The 26,018-nt window shown below is 37.6% G+C and overlaps 2 protein-coding genes and 1 long non-coding RNA gene across 3 annotated transcripts; 2 read left to right on the top strand and 1 right to left on the bottom strand.

Annotated features, from left to right (window-relative positions):
* The first annotated feature begins 730 nt into the window (after positions 1-730).
* On the top strand, positions 731-6,678 carry LOC111987955 (protein NRT1/ PTR FAMILY 3.1). Its single transcript, XM_065766064.1, is given in 11 exon segments — positions 731-1,081; positions 3,128-3,345; positions 4,278-4,641; positions 4,644-4,836; positions 5,224-5,428; positions 5,430-5,711; positions 5,713-5,770; positions 5,773-5,829; positions 5,832-5,936; positions 5,939-6,017; positions 6,358-6,678. Coding segments are annotated over 11 exon segments (1,836 nt in total). The 5' UTR covers positions 731-954; the 3' UTR covers positions 6,506-6,678.
* Positions 6,679-8,760: 2,082 nt separating this feature from the next.
* On the bottom strand, positions 8,761-10,488 carry LOC136064381 (uncharacterized). Its single transcript, XR_010626007.1, has 4 exons — positions 10,293-10,488; positions 10,113-10,194; positions 9,110-9,314; positions 8,761-8,969 (listed from the first exon to the last, which is right to left on the bottom strand). It is a non-coding gene; the product is annotated as an uncharacterized LOC136064381 (long non-coding RNA).
* An 8,873-nt stretch (positions 10,489-19,361) lies between these two features.
* On the top strand, positions 19,362-24,079 carry LOC111988385 (pentatricopeptide repeat-containing protein At3g26782, mitochondrial). Its single transcript, XM_024020173.2, has 3 exons — positions 19,362-19,566; positions 20,933-21,011; positions 21,621-24,079. Exons 2-3 carry the CDS (start codon positions 20,994-20,996, stop codon positions 23,721-23,723), a joined length of 2,121 nt encoding a protein of 706 aa, XP_023875941.1. The 5' UTR covers positions 19,362-19,566; positions 20,933-20,993; the 3' UTR covers positions 23,724-24,079.
* Positions 24,080-26,018: the final 1,939 nt, after the last annotated feature.

Raw genomic sequence — 26,018 nt, forward strand, 5'->3', positions numbered from 1 at the left:
GCACATTCAAACACGTAAAATTAAACCAAAGCCATAAGAGGTGGAAAGATGACCTATGATGGGGGAACCAGGAAACCTCATCTGGCCACTGTGTTTTTAAACATAGATCCCAAGCTTTCAGTACATGTCACAGTAATGGATGCTGATGATCATGTAGAGACAGAACTGAGTTCAAAGATCACGAAGAGAAAAGTTTAATCAAACAATTCTACCCCATTGGCTATTGAAGCACTGAAATTTTGCACATGTATCTGTACCCCTCAGGTCCATAAACTAAAAGAAAGGATAAAAACTGAAACTCTGGATGGGATTGACGTTAATGCTTTTGTCTTGTTACTCTTGCCATTTCATCAATAATTCCATTTTAAAACCTCACTTGATTCCATTTTAAAACCTCACTTTTTTAAAGTTTAAGTATAATTTAGCACATTTTTAACCAAAAAAAAAGAAAGAAAGCAAAAATCTAAGTAAATTGATGATACCGAACACACACAAATTGGTTTTGAGTTTTTCTAAGGATGCAGCACGCACGGGCCAATAAAAAGAATTTTAAATTGCAAATTGTGATGGACCTATGTGTGAAATGATAATCTAATTTAGGAATTTGTCATAATTTTTGGTGTGGCTCTAGCTTTATTGAATTAGTTTATTATTAATATTATTTTTTGTTTTATGTAAACAAGATTCGAATTTACATTAAATAACTTGAGTTATCTGAAACCCTCTCTCTCTCTCTATCTCGGACGTGCAGAAGTCATACAAAAAATTTCAATGATTCCATTATAAATTTATAATAATGATATAACACATTACACCCATGGAAGATCATTTGTGGTTCCCACATATCTTATAGTTTGCCTCTGCACTCTTCTTGGTCCGAAAATCCAAATGTCAACCATATGTATGAGTCCTCTTATTAGAACTTGGCTTTGCATGCGAAAGTGAAAACCACAGATGGAGCACTTGGACAGAGAGAACATGGCCAATGTTGAGAAGCAGGAGAACATAGAGGCTGAAAGTTTAATCAAAAGGAAGAAGAAGAAGAAGCTCGGAGGAATCAAAACAATGCCATTTATCCTTGGTATGTTCACATCCAATATTTTTGTTTTTACTTTTTAGTCATACAACTTTCTTTGCCTATTGTTGTTTTTGGCTGGGGTTGACATCTTCAAGGATCTCTCAGCCAGTGAGATATCCAATCATAGCTTCTTGGGTTCTTCTTTTCAAGTTTAAACAATGGTTGATTAATTAATTAATTAACTTTCTTTTTCTAATAACTTAAGCTTTTGGAAATTAAAGTGGTAACTTGTGAAGTATGATTATATTTATTCTTTTCTAGCATCAGAACAGGTGATCTTAACATGATTACTAGCAAACATTGTAATTAAAATCACTATAAAAGGTAATGATTCTTGTATAGCACCCCCAAAACATATTTTATACTAATTTGAGAGGTTTACCATTTGTCCTGTTAGAGTCAAATAAATCTCAAGATCTGCACACCATTTATCCATTGTAATTAGGCTGAATTATTTCCTTACATTAGTGGTAACATAATTTCACTGAAGCCTCTATGCATGTAGAATTATTGAACAAACATAATCAAAAAATTCAACCACTAAAAGTGAAAGCTCTGTAAAAAAGATTGGATCCAACTTAACAAGGGGGAAAAACAGAGTGAAGGAATATCTATTCTTCTATTTGGAAAATAAAAGACTAAAACACAATTGAAAATGGGGTTTGATTTACAAACACACACTATTTCACATATTTTTTTTCACAAATATAGATATATTCTCGCATCAATTGTAGACATGTGTGTAAACTAGTGGATTTGAACGAGTGTGAATATTTTTTGTCTTCATTAGAAAGGGGTTTGATGGTTCTAATCTATATCTATATAAAGTTCTATGCTCTTTTTGAGCCATATCAACCTAGTATTTCGGTCCACATCAGGTTACTTCAGTCTATTCGGTCTGCTTCTGCCCATTTAGTCCAATTCAGTCTTGTTCGGTCTAATTCAGGCAATTTCGTCCACTTAGATCCAAATCGATCCAAGTTAGTCCACTTCAGTCTATTCAGTGCACTTCGGTCCAAGTCCGTCTACTTGGTCCATTCGATCCACTTCAGTCCATTTAATCCAATTCAGTTAATTCTGTCCACTTCGGTTCAATTTGGTCCAAAAATTCGAATTTTTTTTCCAAGTTTTTGTGCTCAAAAATTAATTTTTTTTTTCCCTTAATTTTTGGGTTGAAAATATGAAATTTTATTCTGTTTGGGTCAAACCCTTTAATTTTGGGCCAAAAAAATACAAACAAAATAGGCCTTAAAAATTAGAGATATGGCCTTAAAAAAGCAATAAAAAATTTTAAATATTCAAAAGATTACCTTAAAATTAAAATTTCAATAATATAGGTATTATACTTATAAAAATGTTACAATTCTAAACTTCAATAATAATTTTAGCTCAATGTAACACAATTACATGTGTTCCATAGAATTGGGATGTACATTTTTTTTTTTAAAACATTCTTGGATTTATTCAAATTAGTTATCACTGTCTATTGTTTTTTAATGCAAAATATATTATATGTTTCATTAAATAAAACTTTTAAAAATAGAAAATACTTTTAAATAACATATGCATTATTTAGCCTAAAAAATTTTATATTATATTCTTATAAAATAATTATATTACATTTTCTCAATTGTTAAAGATAAATTCAAAAACAACTACCAAAAAGATTACAAATGGATGTAACAATACATATAATGGGTGTCACTTCAACAAAATATTAAATAGATATTCGAATTGTTTTTTAATGGTGATTTAATATTTGTAGTATGTTAACATCACGGTAAAAAAAAGGATTGTCAAACTGTTTTTTTTTCTTTCTTAAGATTAGATAGTTGAGGGAAGGAATTTGAACCTTGGATGTGTGTCTTGGTTGAAAATACCATGAAATGCCAATTGAGTTACAAGGTACTCGGCAAACTATCACTTTTCTTAAAAGCTTTGTTGCACAATATACATTGACACTTACACATAAGTATGCCTAAATTCCTCATGCTATTTTTATTGGTATATTCATGAGCCAAGTATTTTCCTCCTTGTTATGTTTCCCAGCAAATGAAATATGTGACAGATTTGCGAATACTGGTTTTCATGCCAACATGATAACGTACTTGACACAAGAGCTTAACCTGCCGCTGGTAAAGGCCGCCAACACACTGACCAACTTCAATGGAGCTGCCAATTTCGCGCCATTGTTTGGTGCTTTAATTTCTGACTCCTTTGCTGGGCGGTTTTCGACCATCATGGCTGGTTCTATTATCTATGAACTGGTAAAAACAAAAATCTCATGCGTTACAGGTCTAAAGTTCACTATTTATAGTTTAAGCAGTGATTAGATTCCCTTTCATTGATAATTATCAAGGGAACCTATAATTTTTTTTAATATTTACAACATGATAGTTACAATAGGAGAGGAGGGATTTGAACCCTTTAGAAACACAGAGGTGCTAACTAGTTACCTATAAGGCTCTTGGCAAGGGACCTATAAATAAACTATTTATTGATATACATAGCCAGAGAAAAGTTTTGCAGACTAGTGTAATGATTCAGGACTATTTACTACAACAGATAAAAGTTATTGCAACTGCCATACTATAACTAGTTGTTACAGTCATTTTAGCCTTTTGCAAATGTAATTATGCAGGACCAAGCCCAGTTTGAGGGTGCGAATCTGTTGTAACTATGTTTATTTTCTTTTCAGTAAAGATCTTACCATTGACCATTGAAAAGAAAAAAGAAAATAGAAAAAAGAAAAAAAGCTAGTTGTTATAAACTCTGTTTGGAATTCGCTTATTTTGTTGGGACTGAAATTTTTTGCTGAAAGTACCGTAGATAAAAGTAAAAGTTAGCTAAAATAGTATAGTTGAATTAGAATAATACCAAAAAGTGCAGTGGGCCCATAAATAATAGCAAAAACAAAAATAGTAAAATAACTGACTTTTTAATTTGAAGCCAAACACACACTTACAGTCAATTTATCCCTCAAATGCCTAGGTCCTTGAGAATAATACCTTGTCAATAAGCAATGCTTAAAAATTCCAACTATCATCACGAACGCTGATAAACACACATCACCACAATTGTACATTTTAGAAATTTCAACAGCAATCTTTATTTTTTTTATGAACATATTTTGGCTAGTGAAAATTTAGAATGTTGATTAATTTCTCATTCTTTAGTACACATTTTATTTCATCGGCAGGGATTGATTAGCCTCACCATATCAGCAGTACAGCCAAGGTTCCACCCTCCAAAATGCCCAACTCAAGAGAACTGCAAGGAAGCCTCAACCTTGCAGATTTGGGTCCTCTACATCTGTCTGCTTCTTACATCTCTTGGCTCAGGTTGCATTAGGCCTTGTGTTGTTACCTTTGCTGCAGACCAAATTGACATGACCAAATCAGGTGTAGCAGCTCGAAGTTGGAATTTGTTTAATTGGTACTACTTTAGCATGGGAATGGCAACACTAGCTGCCCTAACTTTAGTGGTTTACATCCAAGATAATGTAGGTTGGGGCTGGGGTCTTGCAATTCCAACCATAGCCATGGCCTTGTCAATTTTAGCCTTTTGGTGGGTTCACCTCTTTACAATAGAATCAAACCTGAGGGTAGTCCCTTGGTTAGACTGGCTCAAGTAATTGTTGCAGCTATGAGGAAGAGGAAAGAAGTAGTACCAGCAGACCCAGCTCTCTTGTATGAAAATAGAGAGCTCGATGCTGCTATTTCTTTGAATGAAAGGCTTTTACACACAAATCAATTCAAGTAAGCAATTTTAAACATTCTAAAGTATAATGTCAAATGTCATTGCAGATGCTAAGCAATAAGCATGTGTTGGACGAAACTTCATCTGATATTGACTAGTCTTATTCAAATTAGCTTCTTTGAGAAGCCTAAAAAGTAAAAAGACACTGAATGTTATTCATTAAAAAAAAAAAAAAAAAAACACATATAATTTGGGCATATGTGCTTCATGAAATTGTTTGTTACTCGGAGACACTGTCTGAACTTAGGACTACCAGATTTGATATCAAGATAAATTACTTAATGTCTCCAAAGCTCAGACTATAAGGAAAGAATGAGTAGTTGTTTAACCATTATTGTAATACATATAAATTGAATGGTAAAAAGCTTCTCCTGTACTGATTGCAGGTGGTTTGATAAAGCTGCTATAGTAACAGGTAACGATGCAACAGATTCGAAACCAAATTTATGGAGGATTGCCACTGTCCATCGAGTTGAGGAATTAAAATCCATTATCCGTATGTTTCCCATATGGGCAGCTGGAATTTTAGTTTTTGCCTCATCTTCACACTCGCGAAGCTTCACCATTCAACAAGCTCGCACAATGGATCGATCACCTGTCTCACTCCTTCCAATTTCCTCCAGCTTCTTTGGCCATCTTTGGTGTCATATCCTTGCTCATTGGCCTTGTTCTGTATGAACGTCTCTTTGTACCCTGTGCTCGCCGATTCACTAGAAACCCATCGGGCATCACATACCTACAAAGAATTGGCATAGGCCTTGTGATTAACATTCTTGCAACAGTTGTTGCAGCAGTTGTTGAGATCAAGAGAAAAGCAGTGGCTGCTGAACACAACTTATTGGATGATCCAAAAGCAACTATCCCTGTAAGTGTTTTTTTGGTTGGCACCTCAGTTCAGCCTACATGGGACAGCTGAAGTTTTCGCGTTTGTTGGGCTCTGGAATTTCTTTATGATCAATCACCTGAAAGCATGAGAAGCACTGCTGCAGCTCTCTCTGGATTGCGATATCAGCGGGAGACTATGTAGGCACACTGATGGTATCACTAGTTCATAAGTATTCAGGCAAAAAAAGCAACTGGCTACCTGATAGGAACCTCAATAGGGAAGATTGGAAAACTACTACTGGCTTGTTACTGCCACCCAAGTAATAAATCTCTTATATTATATAATATGTAGTTGGCTTTATACTTATANTAGTGACTACCACATAATAATTGGGTCAGGCACAATATTCTCAACACTGTTGTAGAAAGTGATACAAAGACCTGCATTGATGCCCTACACAATCCTAGCACATTTGATCCATGGAGAATATCAGTCTCAACTCAGACACCATAAGATTGGCAGCTCTATCCCAAAGCCTTTCCTTCAGGTGGCATCCCGGATCATCTAACCAAGCTCCACACGCCTTAGCAGCCCGTCCCTTGACAACAACTGCTGTTTTGTCCTAGGTTCTGCCCCCCCAGCTTTTGCAAATGTAATTATGCAGGACCAAGCCCAGTTTGAGGGTAATATGTAGTTGGCTTTATACTTATAAGACATTGGAAGAGGTTAGTGAAATTTGCGAGGAAGTTGAAGAACTAGATGGCGATAAAATACCATCTATGATTTTAGATAGTAGGAATGGCCATGGAGAGGTGGAGCTTGGAAGAAACGAGTTAGCTTAGTGTTGTTGATATGGAATGACTATACACTAGTGTACTGGATTTTTTATTTTATTTGTTTTTTCAATTATTTGATCCTGCAGTTTAAGTGAAATAAGCAAACAATCTTCCTCTTTCATCCTAATGAAATAATCAGCATCCAGTTATAGAAAAAACTTAACAAACATTTTGATGGACCTTTTTGTTGCGAACATGTGTCATACTTTAATACTTCACTAGTTATGCAGATGAGTCACCTATTGGTCACTATCGTTGTTTTTCTCCTTTTAAGTTCAGGGTTGGTTTGACATGACTAATTTTATAAGTTCAGAGTTGCTTTAACATGACTAATTTTTGATAAGTACTATGCAAGGAGCTGCTAATTTTCAACTTGAGAGGATCTTTGCTTCGCTATATAGGTTACCCTTGCAATATGAGATGACTTTGTTTTCATTTTTCATTTTGTGGTAAAGTTTGCAGATGTAAGAATCAGTTGAGAAAGAAAGCAGTCATAAATTTAGGTTTTTCCATAATTAAGCCAAACATTGCGAAGTGCACGTAAAAACTCTCTCTTGATGAACTGATCACAACTCTTGTCAAGTTGTCATGGTCACTTGAAAGGATAATGACAAGACACTAGCATTATACAATGAACGAAAAATACTAGCAGCAAAAGAAATTATATATACCCTGAGAATGTTTCCAACGATTGACCTTTCCTACTTCTTTCTTTTCTATCTTAAAACGAATCAACTTTGGTCTTATTTTCTATGCAATACACATTGCCTCCTGTTGTTCTTTCGCTTCTTTGCGTTGCTCTTTCGTTGCAATGCACTCCCTTTCCTTTTTTTTCTTCATACATTTGCCTATTTTCTTCCGTGCCTTTGTTCCTTTTTTTGCTAGTTAGGCAAATTCTACCCAAAGAGATTTTTCCACATAGTGCTTGTATTAAAAAAAAAAAAAAAGAAGAAGAAATTTTACGAAAAAAAGGAAAAAGAAGAAGTGTAGGAGAGATCCTGAATGCTCATAAAAACTTTTGATACAATTTTAGGTCTAGGGCAATAATTTCAAGCAAGATATTTTTTTTGTTTGTTTGCGATATTTACACTTACACCTTTTGTTATATTTTGTTTATAATTTACAAATTTTTTATAGAATCACCCGCACTACAAAAAACTTGATTTTTAACAGTGGTTGTAACCACTACTAAAATTTTAAAAAAATGCTGCTAACTAGAGAATTAAAAACCGTTAGTACACACAACTTTACCTTTTGGAATTAATTATTTATACCAACGGTGCTACTATAGATTTTTTAGTAGCAGTTCATAGTGTCGGGGAGATAAACACCTTGGGGAGCTTGCTTGAGTAATTAATATAACATATAAAGACACACTTTAGCCCAAAAGGCCTAAGCCCAATGGGTATGTGCTCAATTATGTTATATTAACCACTCATTCTTCTCATCTTTATTCAATGTGAGACTTCACTCACACGTGTAACCCAACACATAGAACCAATGCTAGAGAATTAAAAATCGCTAGTACACACAACTCTACCTTTTGGAATTAATTATTTATACCAACGGTTATGTAATTGCTATTATAGATTTTTTAGTAGCAGTTCATAGAACTGCTGCTAGAGAATTAAAAACCGCTGATACACACGACCCTTCCTTTTGAAATTAATTATTTGTACCAACAGTTATGTGACCACTCCTATAGATTATTTAGCAGCAATTCATAGAACTGCTGCTAGAGAATTAAAAAAACTGCTAGTACATAAGGCCCTTCTTTTTGAAATTAATTATTTATACCAGTGGTAATGTAATTGCTACTATAGATTCTTTAGTAGTGGTTCTATAAACCGCTACTAAACAAAATTAAAAATGTTTGTATACGCTTCCCTTATTTCTAGCATAAATTATTTTTAACAACGATTTTGTGAATTGCTATTAGATATTCTTTAACAACAGTTTTATAGAACACTGCTAAAAAAAAAAAAAAACTGCTAGTTCTCCCATTCGTACACTTTGTTATAAATTAGTTATTGCAGCAAAAAACAACCGCTACTGTAGGTTCCATACAGGAGTAGTTATAAAAATTGTTATCGAAGGTATAAACTTTATTGAATATTACAAAAATATTTTTTTAATTAAATTTTTCCCTGAAAATTAGTAATATAACATGTTTGGAATGTTATTAAAATCCACAATTCCAAAAATCAAAGTAATAAAATAATTGCAAATAGTTAATAATATTGATCCAAATGAAGAAATAAAACTTTACAATTTGAAGTTTGGAATCACAAATATCTTAATAAAAGTATAAACAATATTTTTTGGTACTTAAGATAAGACAAGGATAAAATAATTGTAGACAACCTACAATAAAAACTAAGACTATAAATATTCCCTTTGAAGTATGCCAAAAGTCACTCCAGCATGAAACTTGGTCTCCCTTTATATTCCAATGTATTGTCTTAGTTTCCTGGAATACAATAACCCATATATTTACATTAGTGAAAACTATATATATAGGCAAATCTGCGAGAATATATCAAATAGCTATTGGAAAAAAAATGATGACAAATACATATCTTCTCATGTGCATTATTTTTATTGTATTACCTCTAAACCAAGAGTCAACAAGCTTAGCATAATCTTGGCGATTTACCATATTTGGAGCCTCAGCCACTGTTTGTGTTGCAGTTTTTGACTTATCAAAGTGCTTTGCTTTCAAAGCATGCTTCCAATTCCTCCATTGATCACCCAATCTCTTTAATTTATGACGCTTGATTATCTCTCTTGCAATCTCATCTTGGGGGATGTAAATCTTTGATTGAAACACAAATACATACATACATATATATATATATATATATATATATATAAAATAAATAAGTAAAAACCATAACCACTATGTAGAAGCATTCTTTCTATTTTAAAAAAAAAATATCTATGTAGAAGCATTGAAATTCTGAAAAAAAGCATAATATATGTTACTAAAATTTTAATACCTCAATTATATTCCAACAATTTTCTTTGTAGTCATTTGGCATTGTACGCCAACTAACGACATTAATAGGACATAAGTGAGGGTTTGTTGCGACAATCTTTATAAATTGATTAAACCTACAGCTTTCATGTTTAGTAGGCTAGAAATAATGGTCAAAAGACAACTTAAATTTGTTTATGCACAAAAGAAAAGTAGTCAACACCACAATCATACTTTTAATTAAGTGTTACATGCTACAAGGACTAAAAACATAAGTAATCATATTCATAGGTTGTTGTAATCATATTCATAAGACATTTTGGTTTTTTTTTTTTTTTACAAAAAAATTTAGTAACTAATCCTAAAAAAAGATTGATTTTCACTAATATTTGATTAAATTAGTATATATTCATGAAATTTAAGAATCACATGCACATATTCAAAGCCAAAACTAAGCCTCAATTCAGTCATTACTCATTTTATTAAAAAAATGCTAAATCTAAATAGATCAAAAAAAAAAAAAACATAATCAAATAACTAATTAAAATTATTTTATTCTACTTATATGCTATATAATATATTTATTTATTTATTTAATAAAAAAATGCATAATAGTTTAAAAATCTTGATGTTTACCTGGGGAGTAATGGTTAAAAACCATACATTCAATCACTCTTCAGTCTCCACTCTCTTAGATTTGGAGGAAATAGCAAATTCTCTGAGAAAATTGTAAAAAAATATTGGAGATTAAGAAAATTGATGAAATGAGAGAGAGAGAGAGAGAGAGAGAGAGAGAGAGAGGGGTTAAAAACTCACCTGTGAGTTGTTGTTACAACTCTGTCTACAAAAGTTTTTTTTTTTTTTCTTTTCTTTTCTTGAGGAGACTAAAACTCTTTTAATTTTTTCTAAGCAATTATTGGCAACTACAAGTTTTATTTTTTAATTAACATGACGGGTAACTACAATTTTGAGATAAAGATGAAGAAGGCCAGTATTAGAAACCAAGATAAGATAAGGACTCTTAAAAAGTTAAAAATAATAATATGTAAAATCCAAGATGAGATAAGGATTCAATGGGTTAATAAAAAATAAAATAAAAAGAAAGTAAAAAAATACGTTTATTTGGGAGAAAAAAAAGGACATGAATTTCACTTTCCAACACACGTTTATTTGGGAAAAAAAAAAGAAAACACTTCCAACACACGTTCATTTGAGGTGGGAAAAAAAACATGTAAAAAAAACTTCTAGCACACACTTTTATTTGGGAGGGAAAAAAATAAAAAAGAAATTGAAAATCTTTCCAATTGGCAGGGTTAGAACCCACCATCTCAAGGTAAGTTTCAAATTCAGGGGGTAAAAAAAAAAAAAAAAGAAGTAAAAAAATATGTTTATTTGGGAGAAAAAAAAAGTAACATGAATTTCACTTTCCAACACACGTTTATTTGGGAGGGAAAAAAAAAAAAACACTTCCAACACACGTTCATTTGGGAGGGAAAAAAAAACACATAAAAGAAACTTCCAGCACACACATTTATTTGGGAGGGAAAAAAAAATAAAAAAGAAATTGAAATTTTTTCCAATTGGCAAGGTTAAAACCAAGGTAGTGAATCTCGTATCGTACCGGCCAGTATGACCAGTAATTTTCGTACCTACCGGCACCTACTCCGGTACAGAAATGCCTGTGTTTCGTGCCAGATTAAATACCGGTCTTACCGGGTTGATCCAGTCATACCGGACCAAATACCGGATTCCGGCCGATAAATGCATACCGGACCCAAAAAAAAAAAGTTAACTATCAGATGTAAAAGTCGCTCTCCCTCCTCTCAATAACTTACTGGATTAGCGTCAATCACGTCGCCTACACAGTAAACATGCTTCTTTGTCATCCTCACCTTGTTGATCTATCTCCCTTCTTCGTCGTCGTCTTTTTCTTATTCATTTGGTCTGCTCCACTGATTTATTTCCTTCTTTATTTTTGTTTTATACGAGTCTTAATTTATGTGCTGGTTGCCATGTGAGTGTGTGACTAGCGTAAGTGTGATTCTACTGACCCCTCACGTAATGGGTAATTTTTTTTGAATTGAAGGAATGGTTAAAAAGCTTTCTTGAGACTATAAGCTATAGCTGTCCGCCACTCTTGTTTCTTTATCCTTTATATCAATATTATAGGCTTGTCAAATAAAGACTAGTATTCTGACACTAGTATCATTATTGTAGGCTTGTCAAATAAACACTAGTATTCTGACACTGGTATCATATTTATCATTTATATCATTTAAACACTAGTATTCTGACATAATGGGAAATCTATTAGTATTAATTATTGTGGGGCCAGAAAATCGGGTGGCCTCGGCCCACTTCAATCCAGGCCCAAATGGCCCACTCTGAGGACGCATTATGGGTCCGAGGATGACCCTATCCTTGGTCGTCCGAGACCTCAGTACGAAGAAGGGGCAATGCATGGTCCTCAGACTCAAGCCTATGGGGAAACTAATCGCTCCTCTATGCTTGGGTACTAGACAAAACCAAGATATTGCATGGTCCTCAGACTCAAACCTATGAGGAAACTAGATACTTACAGAGAAATGAAAGCGTTAGACAGAACCAAGGCACTGCATGGTCCTCGGACTCAGGCCTATGGGGAAACTAGCCGCTCCTCTATACCTGGGTACTAGACAGAACCAAGGTATTGCATGGTCCTCGGACTCAAACCTATGGGGAAACTAGATACTTACAGAGAAATGAAAGCGTTAGACAGAACCAAGGCACTGCATGGTCCTCGGACTCAGGCCTATGGGGAAACTACTCGCTCCTCTATACCTGGGTACTAGACAGAACCAAGGTATTGCATGGTCCTCGGACTCAAACCTATGGGGAAACTAGATACTTACAGAGAAATGAAAGCGTTAGACAGAACCAAGGCACTGCATGGTCCTCGGACTCAGGCCTATGGGGAAACTACTCGCTCCTCTATACCTGGGTACTAGACAGAACCAAGGTATTGCATGGTCCTCGGACTCAAACCTATGGGGAAACTAGATACTTACAGAGAAATGAAAGCGTTAGACAGAACCAAGGCACTGCATGGTCCTCGGACTCAGGCCTATGGGGAAACTACTCGCTCCTCTATACCTGGGTACTAGACAGAACCAAGGTATTGCATGGTCCTCGGACTCAAACCTATGGGGAAACTAGATACTTACAGAGAAATGAAAGCGTTAGACAGAACCAAGGCACTGCATGGTCCTCGGACTCAGGCCTATGGGGAAACTACTCGCTCCTCTATACCTGGGTACTAGACAGAACCAAGGTATTGCATGGTCCTCGGACTCAAACCTATGGGGAAACTAGATACTTACAGAGAAATGAAAGCGTTAGACAGAACCAAGGCATTGCATGGTCCTCGGACTCAAGCCTATGGGGAAACTAACCGCTCCTCTATACCTGGGTACTAGACAGAACCAATGTATTGCATGGTCTTCAGACTCAAACTTATGGGGAAACTAGATACTTACAAAGAAATGAAAGCGTTAGACAGAACCAAGGCATTGCATGGTCCTCGGACTCAAGCCTATGGGGAAACTAATCGCTCCTCTATACCTGGGTACTAGACAGAACCAAGGTATTGCATGGTCCTCGGACTCAAACCTATGGGAAAACTAGATACTTACAGAGAAATGAAAGCGTTAGACATAACCAAGGCATTGCATAGTCCTCGGACTCAAGCCTATGGGGAAATTAACCGCTCCTCTATACCTGGGTACTAGACAGAACCAAGGTGTTGCATGGTCCTCGGACTCAAACCTATGGGGAAACTAGATACTTACAGAGAAATGAAAGCGCTAAACAGAACCAAGGCATTGCATGGTCCTCGGACTCAAGCCTATGGGGAAACTAACCGCTCCTCTATACTTGGGTACTAGACAGAACCAATGTATTGCATGGTCCTCGGACTCAAACCTATGGGGAAACTAGATACTTACAGAGAAAGGAAAGCGTTAGACAGAACCAAGGCATTGCATGGTCCTTGGACTCAAGCCTATGGGGAAACTAACCGCTCCTCTATACCTAGGTACTAGACAGAACCAAGGTATTGCATGGTCCTCGAACTTAAACCTAGGGGAAAACTAGATACTTATAGAGAAATGAAAGCGTTAGACAGAACCAAGGCATTGCATGGTCCTCGGACTCAAGCCTATGGGGAAACTAACCGCTCCTCTATACCTGGGTACTAGACAGAACCAATGTATTGCATGGTCCTCGGACTCAAACCTATGGGGAAACTAGATACTTACAGAGACATGGAAGCGTTAGACAGAACCAAGGCACTGCATGGTCCTCGGACTCAGACCTATGGGGAAACTAACCGCTCATTTAGACCAGGGTGCCGAACAGAACAGGGGCATCACATGGCCCTCGGACTCAGGCCTACAGGGAGACTAACTACAAAATATCCCAAGGCAGGAAAGGATCAAGCCCCACCTAGCCCTTAAGACGCAAGAGAGCTGCCCATGCATACGTTCTCTCTCCTTATCATCGTTACTGGCGCAATTGGCCGACATACAATTCAAGCTAAAATCGTACAGATCAAAGGAAAGAAGGAAAAGCAGGCAGCGTGTACACAAATAAGCAATTCAAATAAATATAAAGGGAAATTAAATTCGCATTACAACAATGAGTTCGTAAAAATTTCATGGCAAGAGCCACAGTACGTAGAGGAGAAGCACAACAAAATAAAATGAAAGCGTGAAAGTAGGACGAGCCTAGACGCCGGGAAGTCTACTCCTTTTGCTCAGGCTGGACAGGGGCAACCCCTGACCCCTCCGAGCCCTGGCCTGAGGGGACGGCCTGCGAGGGTATGGCGAGAGCAGCTGTTTCCTCAGTGGTGGGGGTTGGATCATCGGAAGGGATCTCCACTACCTCTTGGGGCACCTCCTCGCTCGAAGGCTCTCCCAGTTCAGCTGCCAGCACCTCGTCAACAATCTCCCCAACCTTAGGGTCCCCAGGGGCGGCCTCGCGGATAGCGGGGGGGTAATACACGCTCTCTGCCTTCCATAGGTCAGACGTGGCCTCCACCTTAGCTTGTTTGAGGGCCTCAGCCCAGACCTGGGAACAATATTGCCTATACACCCCCGGAACTTGAGCCTTGTAGAGGGCCTCTACCGCAGCCATCCCATCAGCGTAGGCTGCGGTCTCAGCCTCCTCCTTGGCACGCTCAGCCATCTCCTTGCCATGGTCAGCCTTGTCCTTAGCCCGCCGAGCCTGGTCTCTGGCCCATTCGGCCTCCCTCTGGGACCCCTCGGCCTTTGTCACCTTAGCCTGAAGATCAGCAATCAGATCCCTCGCGATTTGCAATTAGTCCTGAGTCTCGCCCAAGTGCGTCATCTGCTCATTGGCCTGACTCTAGGTACCCTCAAGACCAGACAGTGCACTGTCCCGCTCCCTGGTTACCGCCGTCAAAGCCTCTCGGGCCTTGGCGAGGTTAGCCTCAGAATTCTTCAGAGCCCCGGTGGCTTGGTAGCGCCAATCACGCTTCCGTTTGAGAGCCTCCCTCTGATTGTTTGCCGCCCCCTCCAACATAAAGATAGCCTGGACAGCCTGCCAGAACAACCAATGTGCTATAAGCCCAATAAAAGAAAAAGAGTGGGAGAAGAGTCGAGGTTGTAGCCCTTACCATCCCCACATATCGCTTAAGGCTGAGGAAGACCTGCTCGCTCGTCAAAGTGTTAAGCTCAGCCATGTCCGCCGGGAGCAGCAGGCTCCTCTCCAGCGCGTCGGCCACGCGCGCACCTTCGCCCTCATTGAAGTCCCTGAGGGAGGCGGTATCCCTCAAGGGCTCCCCACGGAGCATCGGGGCTGGGAGCCAGGCCTCGGCCTCGGAAGAGGTGGTGTCGACGACCTGCCTCTCCTGACTCCTGTCGCCTATTTTAAGCTGCTTGGACGGCTGCAGAGTAGTGTCCTCCTCCTGCGAGGACACCATCTTATCCTCCACTTGCCTTTTACCCTTATCCTTCTTCTTCTTGGGGCCAGCAGGCATGGACCTAGAGGGCGAGAGCGTCTGAGAAGGAGAAGGAGGGAGTTTCTGCCGAGTGAAAGTCGACCTAGCCTTCGGAGGTGGAGTGGGAAGTTTTTGTTGGGACTCCCCCGGCTGGCCCTCAATCAGGTTCAGCAAGTTGGTGGTGGGCTTCTTCTTGTATCCCATTGTCGGCCGGGGAGGAGCTTCTGAAGCAAGGAGGTCTGCTTCGGTCAAATTGGGATCACCCAAGTCTCCGGAAGGGTCCTCGGACTGATCAAGCTGGGCGAAAACGTCAAACGCGTCCCCTTCACCCTCTGGAGCTTCCTCGGTTGCCCTAGCGAACGGTTGGGAAGAGGAGGCGACGGCTAATGTGGCAGCCTCCTGGTCGGAGGGCTCCTCGGGGAACGAAAATTCGTCCTTGGTCACAGTAATCCTCTAAAGCCGAGGATCGTTGGCGAGGATAACGTGCTTCAGAACCGGGAACGATTTTTGGGCAGGTTTATAACCCAAAATTATGTGGGCGGCCCTAACTTGATTGTCGTCCTCGTTTATATACACCGGCGCCCTTAGCACCTTCTGCAAATCTTCTCGGTTGACCAGATGGAAGTGACGTTGAAAGGCGTGCGGGTCTGCAAACGGAAAGCACCATCGCGTTAGTAAAAAAAAAAAAAGGGGGTGAAAGAAAAAAGACGAGAACTTAAAACCCTTTCTGTCTCCCGCTGCCCCACCTGGTATTCCCTCTGTTGTTGGGCAGTGAAGGCCATCGTGCCACTCCCCTGACACGATGAGGAAATCCTCATAGAACCCCTTGCTGGACTCGGGGAGGCACTGAATGAGCCGCACCCTGTCGTCTCTCGTCTTCAGGTAATACGACTTGCCCTTAAGAAGCTGAAGGTTGTAACACCAGTTCACGTCGTGGTGGGTCAATCTCAACCCCATCTTCTCGTTCAGGGCGTCCACACAGCCCAGAATCCTAAAGACGTTTATCCCACACTGGGTGGGGGCCAACCAGAAGTGCATGAGGTAATCCCTCATCACCAGCCCCATGGGGATCGTTATCCCCCCTTAATGGAAGGCGACTATGGGAATTACCACCTCGCCCTCCTGCCTGTGTATGCGCCACTCCCTGTCCTCACAATTTCTCAGACCTACATTGCCGGGAATTCTGCGGTCGGTGATGAATTGCTCCATCGCCTCCGCGGTATCGACGTATTTCTTAAACCTACCCATCCCAATTGACGCCTAAAAGAACTAAGAAAGAACAGGCGAAGAAGAAAAAAGGGTAAAGAGAAAGAGAGGTCAGAGAGAGACAGAGCGACTTACTGGAAAGAGGAGGAGCTACTCGGACAGGCTTTTTGTGCTGGAGGTGCTAGTGAGAGTGTGGCTGAACTCAGGAGGCGCGCACGAATATTCTCGATTACAAATGAGGAACAGGAAGAAGCGGTTCGTACGGGTATTTATACCTCAAATCGAGGAACCATGTGGGTTTTCCCACCCATAAATGCAAGACGAATCTCCACCGTTGGATGGGTAACGCCTCATTAGACGTGGGGAGCACAGAGCCGCTTGAATTTAATGATGGGCACGTTACGTGCTCCGAAACGTCAGCGACGTGCCTTTGGCAGGTGAACGAACCCCAGCACTGACGAGGGGTGGGGGGGGGTAAGGCCGAGGATGTCAAAATCCTTCTCCCCGCCCGAGGATGCGTGCAGCAAGATTTTGAGGGGCTATTGTGGGGCCAGAAAATCGGGTAGCCTCGGCCCACTTTAACCCAGGCCCAAATGGCCCACGCCGAGGACGCATGATGGGTCCGAGGATGACCCTATCCTCGGTCGTCCAAGACCTCAGTACGAAGAAGGGGCAAGCCCTGGGCGAACTGTCACCTCGGCATTGAATATGCTCACCTAACCCTTCTGGCCGCATTAATGAGAATGTAACCCCTTGATAGGGCAACATCGATCAGGGTGAACCACTTGAGCATGGATATGACCTTTGATGGGATAGACGGTCAGGAGGAAGGCCAATAGATGACCAACAGGAGGAGGAAGAGAGAGATATATAAGAAATGTGAGCAAAATGTAAAGGAGAGAGGTTTTTGGGGAGGTTTTTGGAGAGGGGGAAGGGAAAGCCTCCTCGGCCATGGTCCGAGGAGTATCCCCCAGTTGTAAATTGTTCTAAGTATTTTTCAAAGAAAGAGAGGAGTTCATGTTTCGTGAACGCCGGCTAGCGCCTAAACCTTCGATCCACTCTCTACAAATTCATTGTTCTGAGTTTGTTGTGCCTTTGACCCATATCTTTTGGGCTTGGGCAACAAAAACTGACCCTACAGAAACAAAAACAAAAAAAGACCCAGAACAAAATTTAGCAAATGTACAACAAAGAACACTCCAAAACCACTAAATCATAAAAAGAGAAGAAACCCATATGAAATAAAAAATGCAGGCTAGAAATCTTAGATCTCAGCTAAAATCCTTCATCAAATTAGCAAGAAGGAAAAAAAAAATGGAAATAGAAGAATGGTGCATACGAGAGAGAAGTGTGTTCTGCTGTGGGATGTGGTGCGGGCTTTGTGAAACTAGCAAGTTGGTGGGCAAGGTTCAAGAGACTGTGGAGACACCGCCAGAGAAAGGAGCGAGAGAGACGTTGAGAGAGGAGGCGGTTTCTATGTCTCTGAATGAAAGAGAATAAGCTAAAATGGGTTGATGACATTGACAAAGGAACAAATATTATTTTAGCTCTCAGCTACCATGCACAACCATATATAGCTATGCACTGTAGCAATGAAGGTAAATTTTTTACCTTTAACTCCACTATTACAACCCTCTTTTTTATATGTAGTGGTGCTAAAAATAGGTTTTTAGCACCACTATGGCTAGTGCTCCGATCCCTTTTTTTTGTCTCCTCTTCCCTCGTTTCCAAACAAGGTGTTAGTATATCATTCGTGCTTCATTGATAATAATAACATAGCTACCATCATAGTTGTCAGTATCGTATGATACGCGATATGTATCGCATCATGTACAAAAAGTTTCATATTGTAAGTGCTCATGAATCATCCAATACATAGGTGTGTATTGTATGAATCGTATCGTATCGGTGAATCGTACGTATCGTACGATGCATAGACATGTGGGTTTAAAATGAGTTTTTTTTGTTAAAATTTGTGATTTTATTTTATTTAAACAAGTAGTTAGACTTTGTTAACACAAAATTATTGGAAAGCTTAATTGAGTCTAATAAAATAGCAAGTCTATGAGTTTTTTCCTTCCTTCTTTTTCTCCTACAAAATTTAGATTACAATCATAACACTCACTTTCATATGTGCAAATTTATTTTCTATGCTATTAATAATGTATTAAATGAAAATGTAATTATTTTTTATTTTGTTATTATTATTTTGAGTCTAAAAAGCTAGACTTCCAAGAAAAAATATAAAGAAAAATTTATTAGAATAAAAAAAACAAAAAAAAAAGTAAATGTTGATAATAATAAAGAAAATATCTATGAAAAAATAGTTTTGCAATATGCTAAACATGATGATAACATTAACTTAGATGGAGTTAATTAGTTAGGATGATAAAAAAAATATTATTATTTTGGTTCATATATCATGTATTACTTCTGAGGTTTATCAATTTGAATGTACGTGTTATAAACATAAGTTAATTTTATTTATTTATTTAGCTTTGTTAAATTTTATTACATAATTAATGGTTAAATTAATCATTAGTTGAATATATTTTAAATTTATAATGAATAAGTCTTTTACCTATTTATATTTATAATTATTTTATAATTTTATTAAGTAATTCGATACAATTCACGATACTTTAAAAAAAATAAAAATAAAAAAAAAAATCAATTCATAACTATGGCTACCTCGCGCATAAACTTAGGCTACATGAAAATGAAATATTAGGAAATGCAAATCAATCCTTCTGTTCCACCAATACCGCATGTAAACCTATTTAATTAAATTCAATGCAAACAGCACTTTTGTACTCTTCCCCGCAACCAAACGTAAAGTCTTTGCTGCTGAAGAAAGTTTAAAGATTGCCGAACGGACAGGGACAGGTATTCGTATATTTCTTGTTGGATAACGGTTTGTTTAGTCTTTAAACTTTTGGGTTTTTTTTTTTTTTTTGGATTGATGGGAAACTGTAAGAAAAAGAAAGGAAAAGTTCAACCTTTGAATTTTCTTCTAGTTGTTTGTGTTTGTTTAAGTTATTTACATATGTTGCCCATGATTTGTGTTACTTTCCCTAGAAAAACAAAAATAGGGGAAAAAGAGAAGAAATAAGTGAATTATTAAAATTTGAATTTTGTTTGTATCCGTTACTGGGAAGTCTAATTATTTCAATGTTTCTGTTAATTTTTATTTATTTATGTAGTTAATGAAATTAATGGGTTCTCTTTTTTCAATTGTCTGCTTGTATGGAGTATTCTGTCTTGTTGAGGGGGGTATTATCTTAAGCTTGCGTGAAGAGTGGGAAGTAAAACATGGTTTCATGCTGATTTGTAGGGTGATGTGGTGCAAGAAGTTCTTGAGATGTTCATTATAACCTAATGTTGAGAATACATGTGTGAGTGAAGTCTCACATTGAATAAGAATAACAAGAGTGAATGATTAATGTAGCATAGTTGGGCCCAAACTCAAAGGTGGTGTTCATATATGTTTGAGGCTTCCCAAGGTGTTATTTCCCCAACACCTAAGCTCAATGATGCATTGGAATGCATGGAGGTTTTTATTTATTTATTTATTTATTTTCACAATTTGATCTATTGAAACTATTTAGTTTCTTCACTGAAAATTTAAGTTGAGTGATAATTCTTAATCATGAGTTAGCTATAGTGCTACTAATTTGGACCAAGATATAAGTACTGACTCAAGTTTGGGAATTAGCCTCTCTAAAAGTTGAGGGTAAGGCTGCATACCAATCACCTCTTCTAGACTTGGCATAAGCAGGAGTGTTGTGCACAGGGTATGACCTTTGAAAAAACTGAAGACGAGGAGAGAAAAGAACTGGATTCCAATGACTTATGAAGTTGAAGAAAAAGAAGAAGTTAGAAAAGAGAATAATTTAAGCAAAGAAATGATAGTGTAATAAGGATTTTAAAAATAAAAAGAATTCTAATAAGAAGGATTGCAACAAAAAAAGAATTTGTTTTGTCTTTCATGTCATGTTTGGGCGTGATCTATATAGTTTATGAGGTTTGGTGCTAGTTCTGTTGTATTTACTAAAGTGCATAGGGCTTTCTTCTCAAAAAAAAAAAAAAAAAAAAGTGTATAGGGCTTAAAGTCATGTTTTTATGACAATAGAATTAGCTTTCTCACCAATTAAAAGTGAATCGTGAGATAATTGATTAACTGCTTTCCTAAATTTGGGAGTGAGTGGTTACATATTTATTGTCTTAAATGTTTTTCTTCCTCTGTTTTTAGGGGATGTTTTGGCGTTAACATTGCTGATTTTCTGCATAGACCACTGTTTCCAGAACTCTATATGCGAATTTGTGTAAAGGTATGGGAGGTTCTTGAGCACACTAAAAGTAAAATTGCTCTTTTATTCATCTTTCTTATGCCAATAAGTCTCATGTTGTATATGAAGCCTATTAGTGAACAGTTGTAAATTTACTAAGGCATATAATTCCCACATCTCTCACCAATCTATTATTATCATAGCATAAATGTTTTGGTAGATCGGATAAAAATAGTCTGGGTTTTTGACAAGTGCATCCCTTAACACAGTTCTTTCAATTCCTTCTCTTGGGGCAGTGAAAGGACGAATAAGTCATACAGGAGTTGAGTAATTAATTAAAGTAGATAAAGTAATGAATTCAGAAAAAATTGATAGTAGTTCTGGAAAAACAAATGTAAACATATGGTGCTTAATTGAAAGTCCCTAATACACAATTTGAATCTTGAACATGATCACTGAAAGAAAAGCAATGCTTGTTATATTGTTAGCAAGCTTCATCTTCCTTCTAAAACCCTATCATTATCTTGTTCTCTTAAAGATAATTTTAAAGTGAAGATAATAAAACATAAATGAATATGATAGTCTTAATAATGCTGGAGAAATAACAGGAACATATAAATCATTGATCCTAAGGACCTTATTTTTATGCAGAAGCTAGCTGCATTGAATCCTCCACACTGTCAGTTACGTTTCGTCTTCTACCATGCAGAAGCACAAACCAAGTTCCTTCTCCAACCAATTGAGCCGGACACGTGTGTCTCATTGATCAAGCAATGCAGGACCTTTCGATCTTTGCAATCTGTCCACACTTCCATGCTCAAATCACATCTTCACCTAAACCTCTTTTTTTCAACCAACCTCATTGCCCAATATGCCTCTCTAGGATCCATGTCTCATGCCTACACCCTTTTCTCAACCTTCCAATCCAATGATGTCTTCCTTTGGAATGTAATGATCCAAGGCTTTGTTGACAATGGCCTATATTACCGTTCCATGCTTCTATACAGCCAAATGCAAGAACTGGGAATTCAACCTGACAATTTTACTTTTCCTTTTGTTCTCAAGGCGTGTGGATGTGTTAAGGATGTCAAATTTGGGGTTATAGTTCATGGCAACGTGATGGAATTTGGCTATGTATCAGATGTTTATGTTGGTAATTCACTCATTTCCATGTATGGTAAGTGTGAGCATTTTGATACTTCTCGGCTAGTTTTTGAGAAAATGCCCCAAAAAAATATAGTCTCTTGGAGTTCAATGATTGGTGCATATGCACAAAATGGGCATTATGAAGAAGGAGTGTCGCTGTTCTCACAGATGTTGGGTGAAGGAATCAGACCAAACAGGGCTGTTATATTAAATGTTATGGCATGTGTAAATAGAGGAAATGAGGCTGATGATATATGTAGAGTTGTAATAGATAATGGACTTGATTTTGATCGATCTGTCCAAAATGCAGCAATGGTAATGTATGCACGATGTGGGAGAATTGACATTGCTCGAAGATTCTTTGATGGAATCCTTGAGAAGGATTTGGTGTCTTGGGCATCCATGATTGAAGCTTATGCTCAAGCTGATTTGTCTTTTGAAGCCTTAAAGCTCTTTAAACAGATGATATTACAAAGAATTTTACTTGATTCGGTGACCCTTTTGAGTGTGATTTGTGCTTGTTCAAATTTAGCATCTTTCCAGCATGCACGCTGTGTTCATGGGATCATTACTCGTAGATTTTACAAAAACCAAATAGCACTTGAAACTTCTCTAATCAATCTCTATGTAAAATGTGGAAGTTTGGTATATGCTAGAAAATATTTTGATAAGATGCAGGAAAGAAATATAGTCTCATGGAGTACATTAATTTCAGGATATGGAATACATGGCAATGGTAGAGAAGCGCTCTACCTATTTGATCAGATGAAGGCCTCAATAAAGCCAGACCATGTTGCATTTTTGTCGGTCTTGTCTGCCTGCAGTCATGGTGGATTGATTGTTGAAGGATGGGAATGCTTCAATTCCATGAGTAGAGATTTTCAGGTTACACCAAGACCTGAACATTATGCATGTATGGTTGACCTCTTGGGTCGAGCTGGTCAACTAAATGAAGCCCGTGATTTTATTGAGAGAATGCCTACAAGGCCAGATGCTGGTGTCTGGGGAGCCTTGCTTGGGGCATGTAGAATTCATGTAAATGTAGAACTAGCTGAAGTTGCTGCAAAATACTTATTTGAGTTAGATGCAGATAACCCTGGTCGGTATGTTCTCTTGTCCAATATTTACTCATCATCAGGCAAAAGAAATGATGCTGATAGGGTTAGAGCTCTAATGAAACGAAGAGGGGTGAGGAAAATTGCTGGCCATACAATTATAGAGATTGAAAACAAGGTCTATACTTTTGTGGCTGGGGATCAGTCAAACCCCCAAACTAATTTGATCTATACAGAGTTGGAGAAGATGATAAATAGAATTCGAGAAGTTGGGTATGTGCCTGATCTGAACTTTGTATTGCATGATGTGGAGGAAGAGATGAAGGAGAAGATGTTAAATGTGCATAGTGAGAAGCTGGCAATTGTTTTTGGGCTATTAAATACAAGACCTGATAGTGTCATTAGAATAAAGAAGAATCTTAGAGTTTGTGGGGACTGTCATATGGCTACCAAGTTTATCTCTAAGGTTACAGAAAGGGAAATCATTGTTAGAGATGCTCATCGATTTCACCATTTTAAGGAAGGAGCATGCTCTTGTGGAGATTATTGGTGATGATACTTCAGTCTGATTTCTAATGATGGATTTTTTTTGTAATGAAGATGAGAAATGCTGCTAAGATTAGGCGAGAACTCAAACAAGCATGACCAATAAATATGTTTGGTAATTTTGAGAAAGCTTTCATCCCTCTTTTTGTTACATTCTTTAGGAAGCCTACCATTTTGAGCTCTCCTTTTGAATAAAATACCTAATTTTTCAAAACAGAAAATAGAAAGCTCTCATCTTTCCTAGGATGCTAGCTGGTCAGGATTCTCCATGTTAAAGATGTGATGATGTACATGACCACTTATTAAGAGATTTTTTTCTTTGGGCTAACTAAAATAAATTTTTTATAAGTACTTCCATCAAAAGTTGCAAATTTTGGGGTATTATTATCAAAAAACTTTTATGTTCGTTGATGCCAGGAGATGTTGGTCATGTTCAGATAATGCTTGATTGACCTTGAGTTGAATTATAGATCTTTTGTATCTAACAACCTCAGTTTTAGAACAATATCTTATACGTATTCCTTATGTACTACAAGTCCCCCACCCTCCACCACCCCCCCCCCCACCCTAAAAATAAGAACATAAACAATGAAAATAGTGCTTCTCAAAGATTTATGGACGAGATTTCATGTAAGAAAAGGCACATGCCTGACATTTACTTGCTCAAAGATATGCAATATACACAAATTAAACAGACCCCTAATTCTTCTTTAAACAACGTAATTTCCACATAATGTCTTCAAGGGAATGACCATTCTCGCTTCCCTACACACATGGAAGAAATATCTCGTACACATTGAGGCATGCTATATATGGCTGATGCGTGATAGAATTATTGATTCACATTACAGAGTTGCAGTAATAGATCCTCAGCAAAACAAGAATGAGTTCACATATCAGAAATTCCATTAGGAACAGGAGGGAAAAAATGATCTTGTTTAGGACCACATCACTGAACCGGTTCCTGTGCAAGCTGAACTAAAAATTATTGATATTCCAATATAGTAGCTTATTAAGAGGGAAAAAATTATCAGAGACCTTCAGGATAGTATCTTAAATCGACAGTTTATAAAATAAATAAATAAATAATGAGAAATGTTAACGAATGCCTTAAGGACATTGGTTTAGGAACTATTTTTAGAAACATTTTATGGAAAAATGATAAAGCAATTAATTTTTTTTGACAACTTTTTATACTTCCCATGAAAGTGGTGTTAAAAACTTTCCTAATATAATTTATTAACAATTGCCCTAAGGGCACCTTGTTAACATGACCCATAAAAGATTTAATAGTTGAGGGCGGGGGTATTTGAACCCTAGACATCTCAATTGGAAACACCAGGAAGTACTAGTTGAGTTACAAGGCTTTTAGCTACAAAAACAAATGGTCAAATTCAGTCAATTTCAAGAAATTATCAAGCCATACAGCCCATACCTAATCAATTTAATTTTCTAATTTAGACTGTTTCAACTAAGAAATCCACTCAGTTATGCAGTTAGATCTTTTCCATTAAAGTCTACCCAGGCTGGCCTCGATAACTTGAGTACATGCAAGAGAATCACCCAATACCAAACCACACCTAAAAGATCAAGCTTTTGGTAAAATATCCAGCATAATTCACTAGAAAATTTTATTATTTAAACATAGATCGGGCTTAAATAAAACATCTGGAGTATTTCACAAGATCATTTTTATTTCAAACAACGGTTTAAACAAGTGGGGTCACTTTCCCTTTTTCTGAGAAGAGCTTAAAATAGCTCATGGAGATTATGAACAAATCCATGATAAAAGACAGGTGCCTAGCATTTTTGTCTATACCTTGCTTCTACAACATAGTAAGAAGTGTTAAAAGTCCTGACTCAAAAAGGAGGTATAACGAACCCACAGGTACTATTCCAATTCCAATCATTATTGGGAAACAACAGGAGCAATCATATATTATATAACATTAATTAAAAGGGGGGGGGGGGGGTGGGNAATGGATTTGGTATGAGAGAATATGCTTCTTCACTGCCCTCGTCCTCCTCCTCCTCTATATCTAGTGGTGGGGATGGATGGTCGGTGGTGATGGAAAAGAGTGGTAGATTCATGTAAAAGTGATTCTCCACCACTCAGCAAATTGTAACAAAAGTTGTGTCCATAAAAGAATTGTTTTACAGTATGCTCAAGCTTGAACTACTAGTACTCCTTGGGTGCTCTCAGCAAAAAAATCCCAAAAATGAATATAGTTTCTACCCCAAATCCATTACAATGCTTCACAAAACTAATACATACTCTTCCAAGCAGACTTGATATACAACT

The sequence above is a fragment of the Quercus suber genome, unplaced genomic scaffold (assembly GCF_002906115.3).
Source record: "Quercus suber isolate HL8 unplaced genomic scaffold, Cork oak 2.0 scaffold_677, whole genome shotgun sequence".
Lineage (NCBI taxonomy): Eukaryota > Viridiplantae > Streptophyta > Magnoliopsida > Fagales > Fagaceae > Quercus > Quercus suber.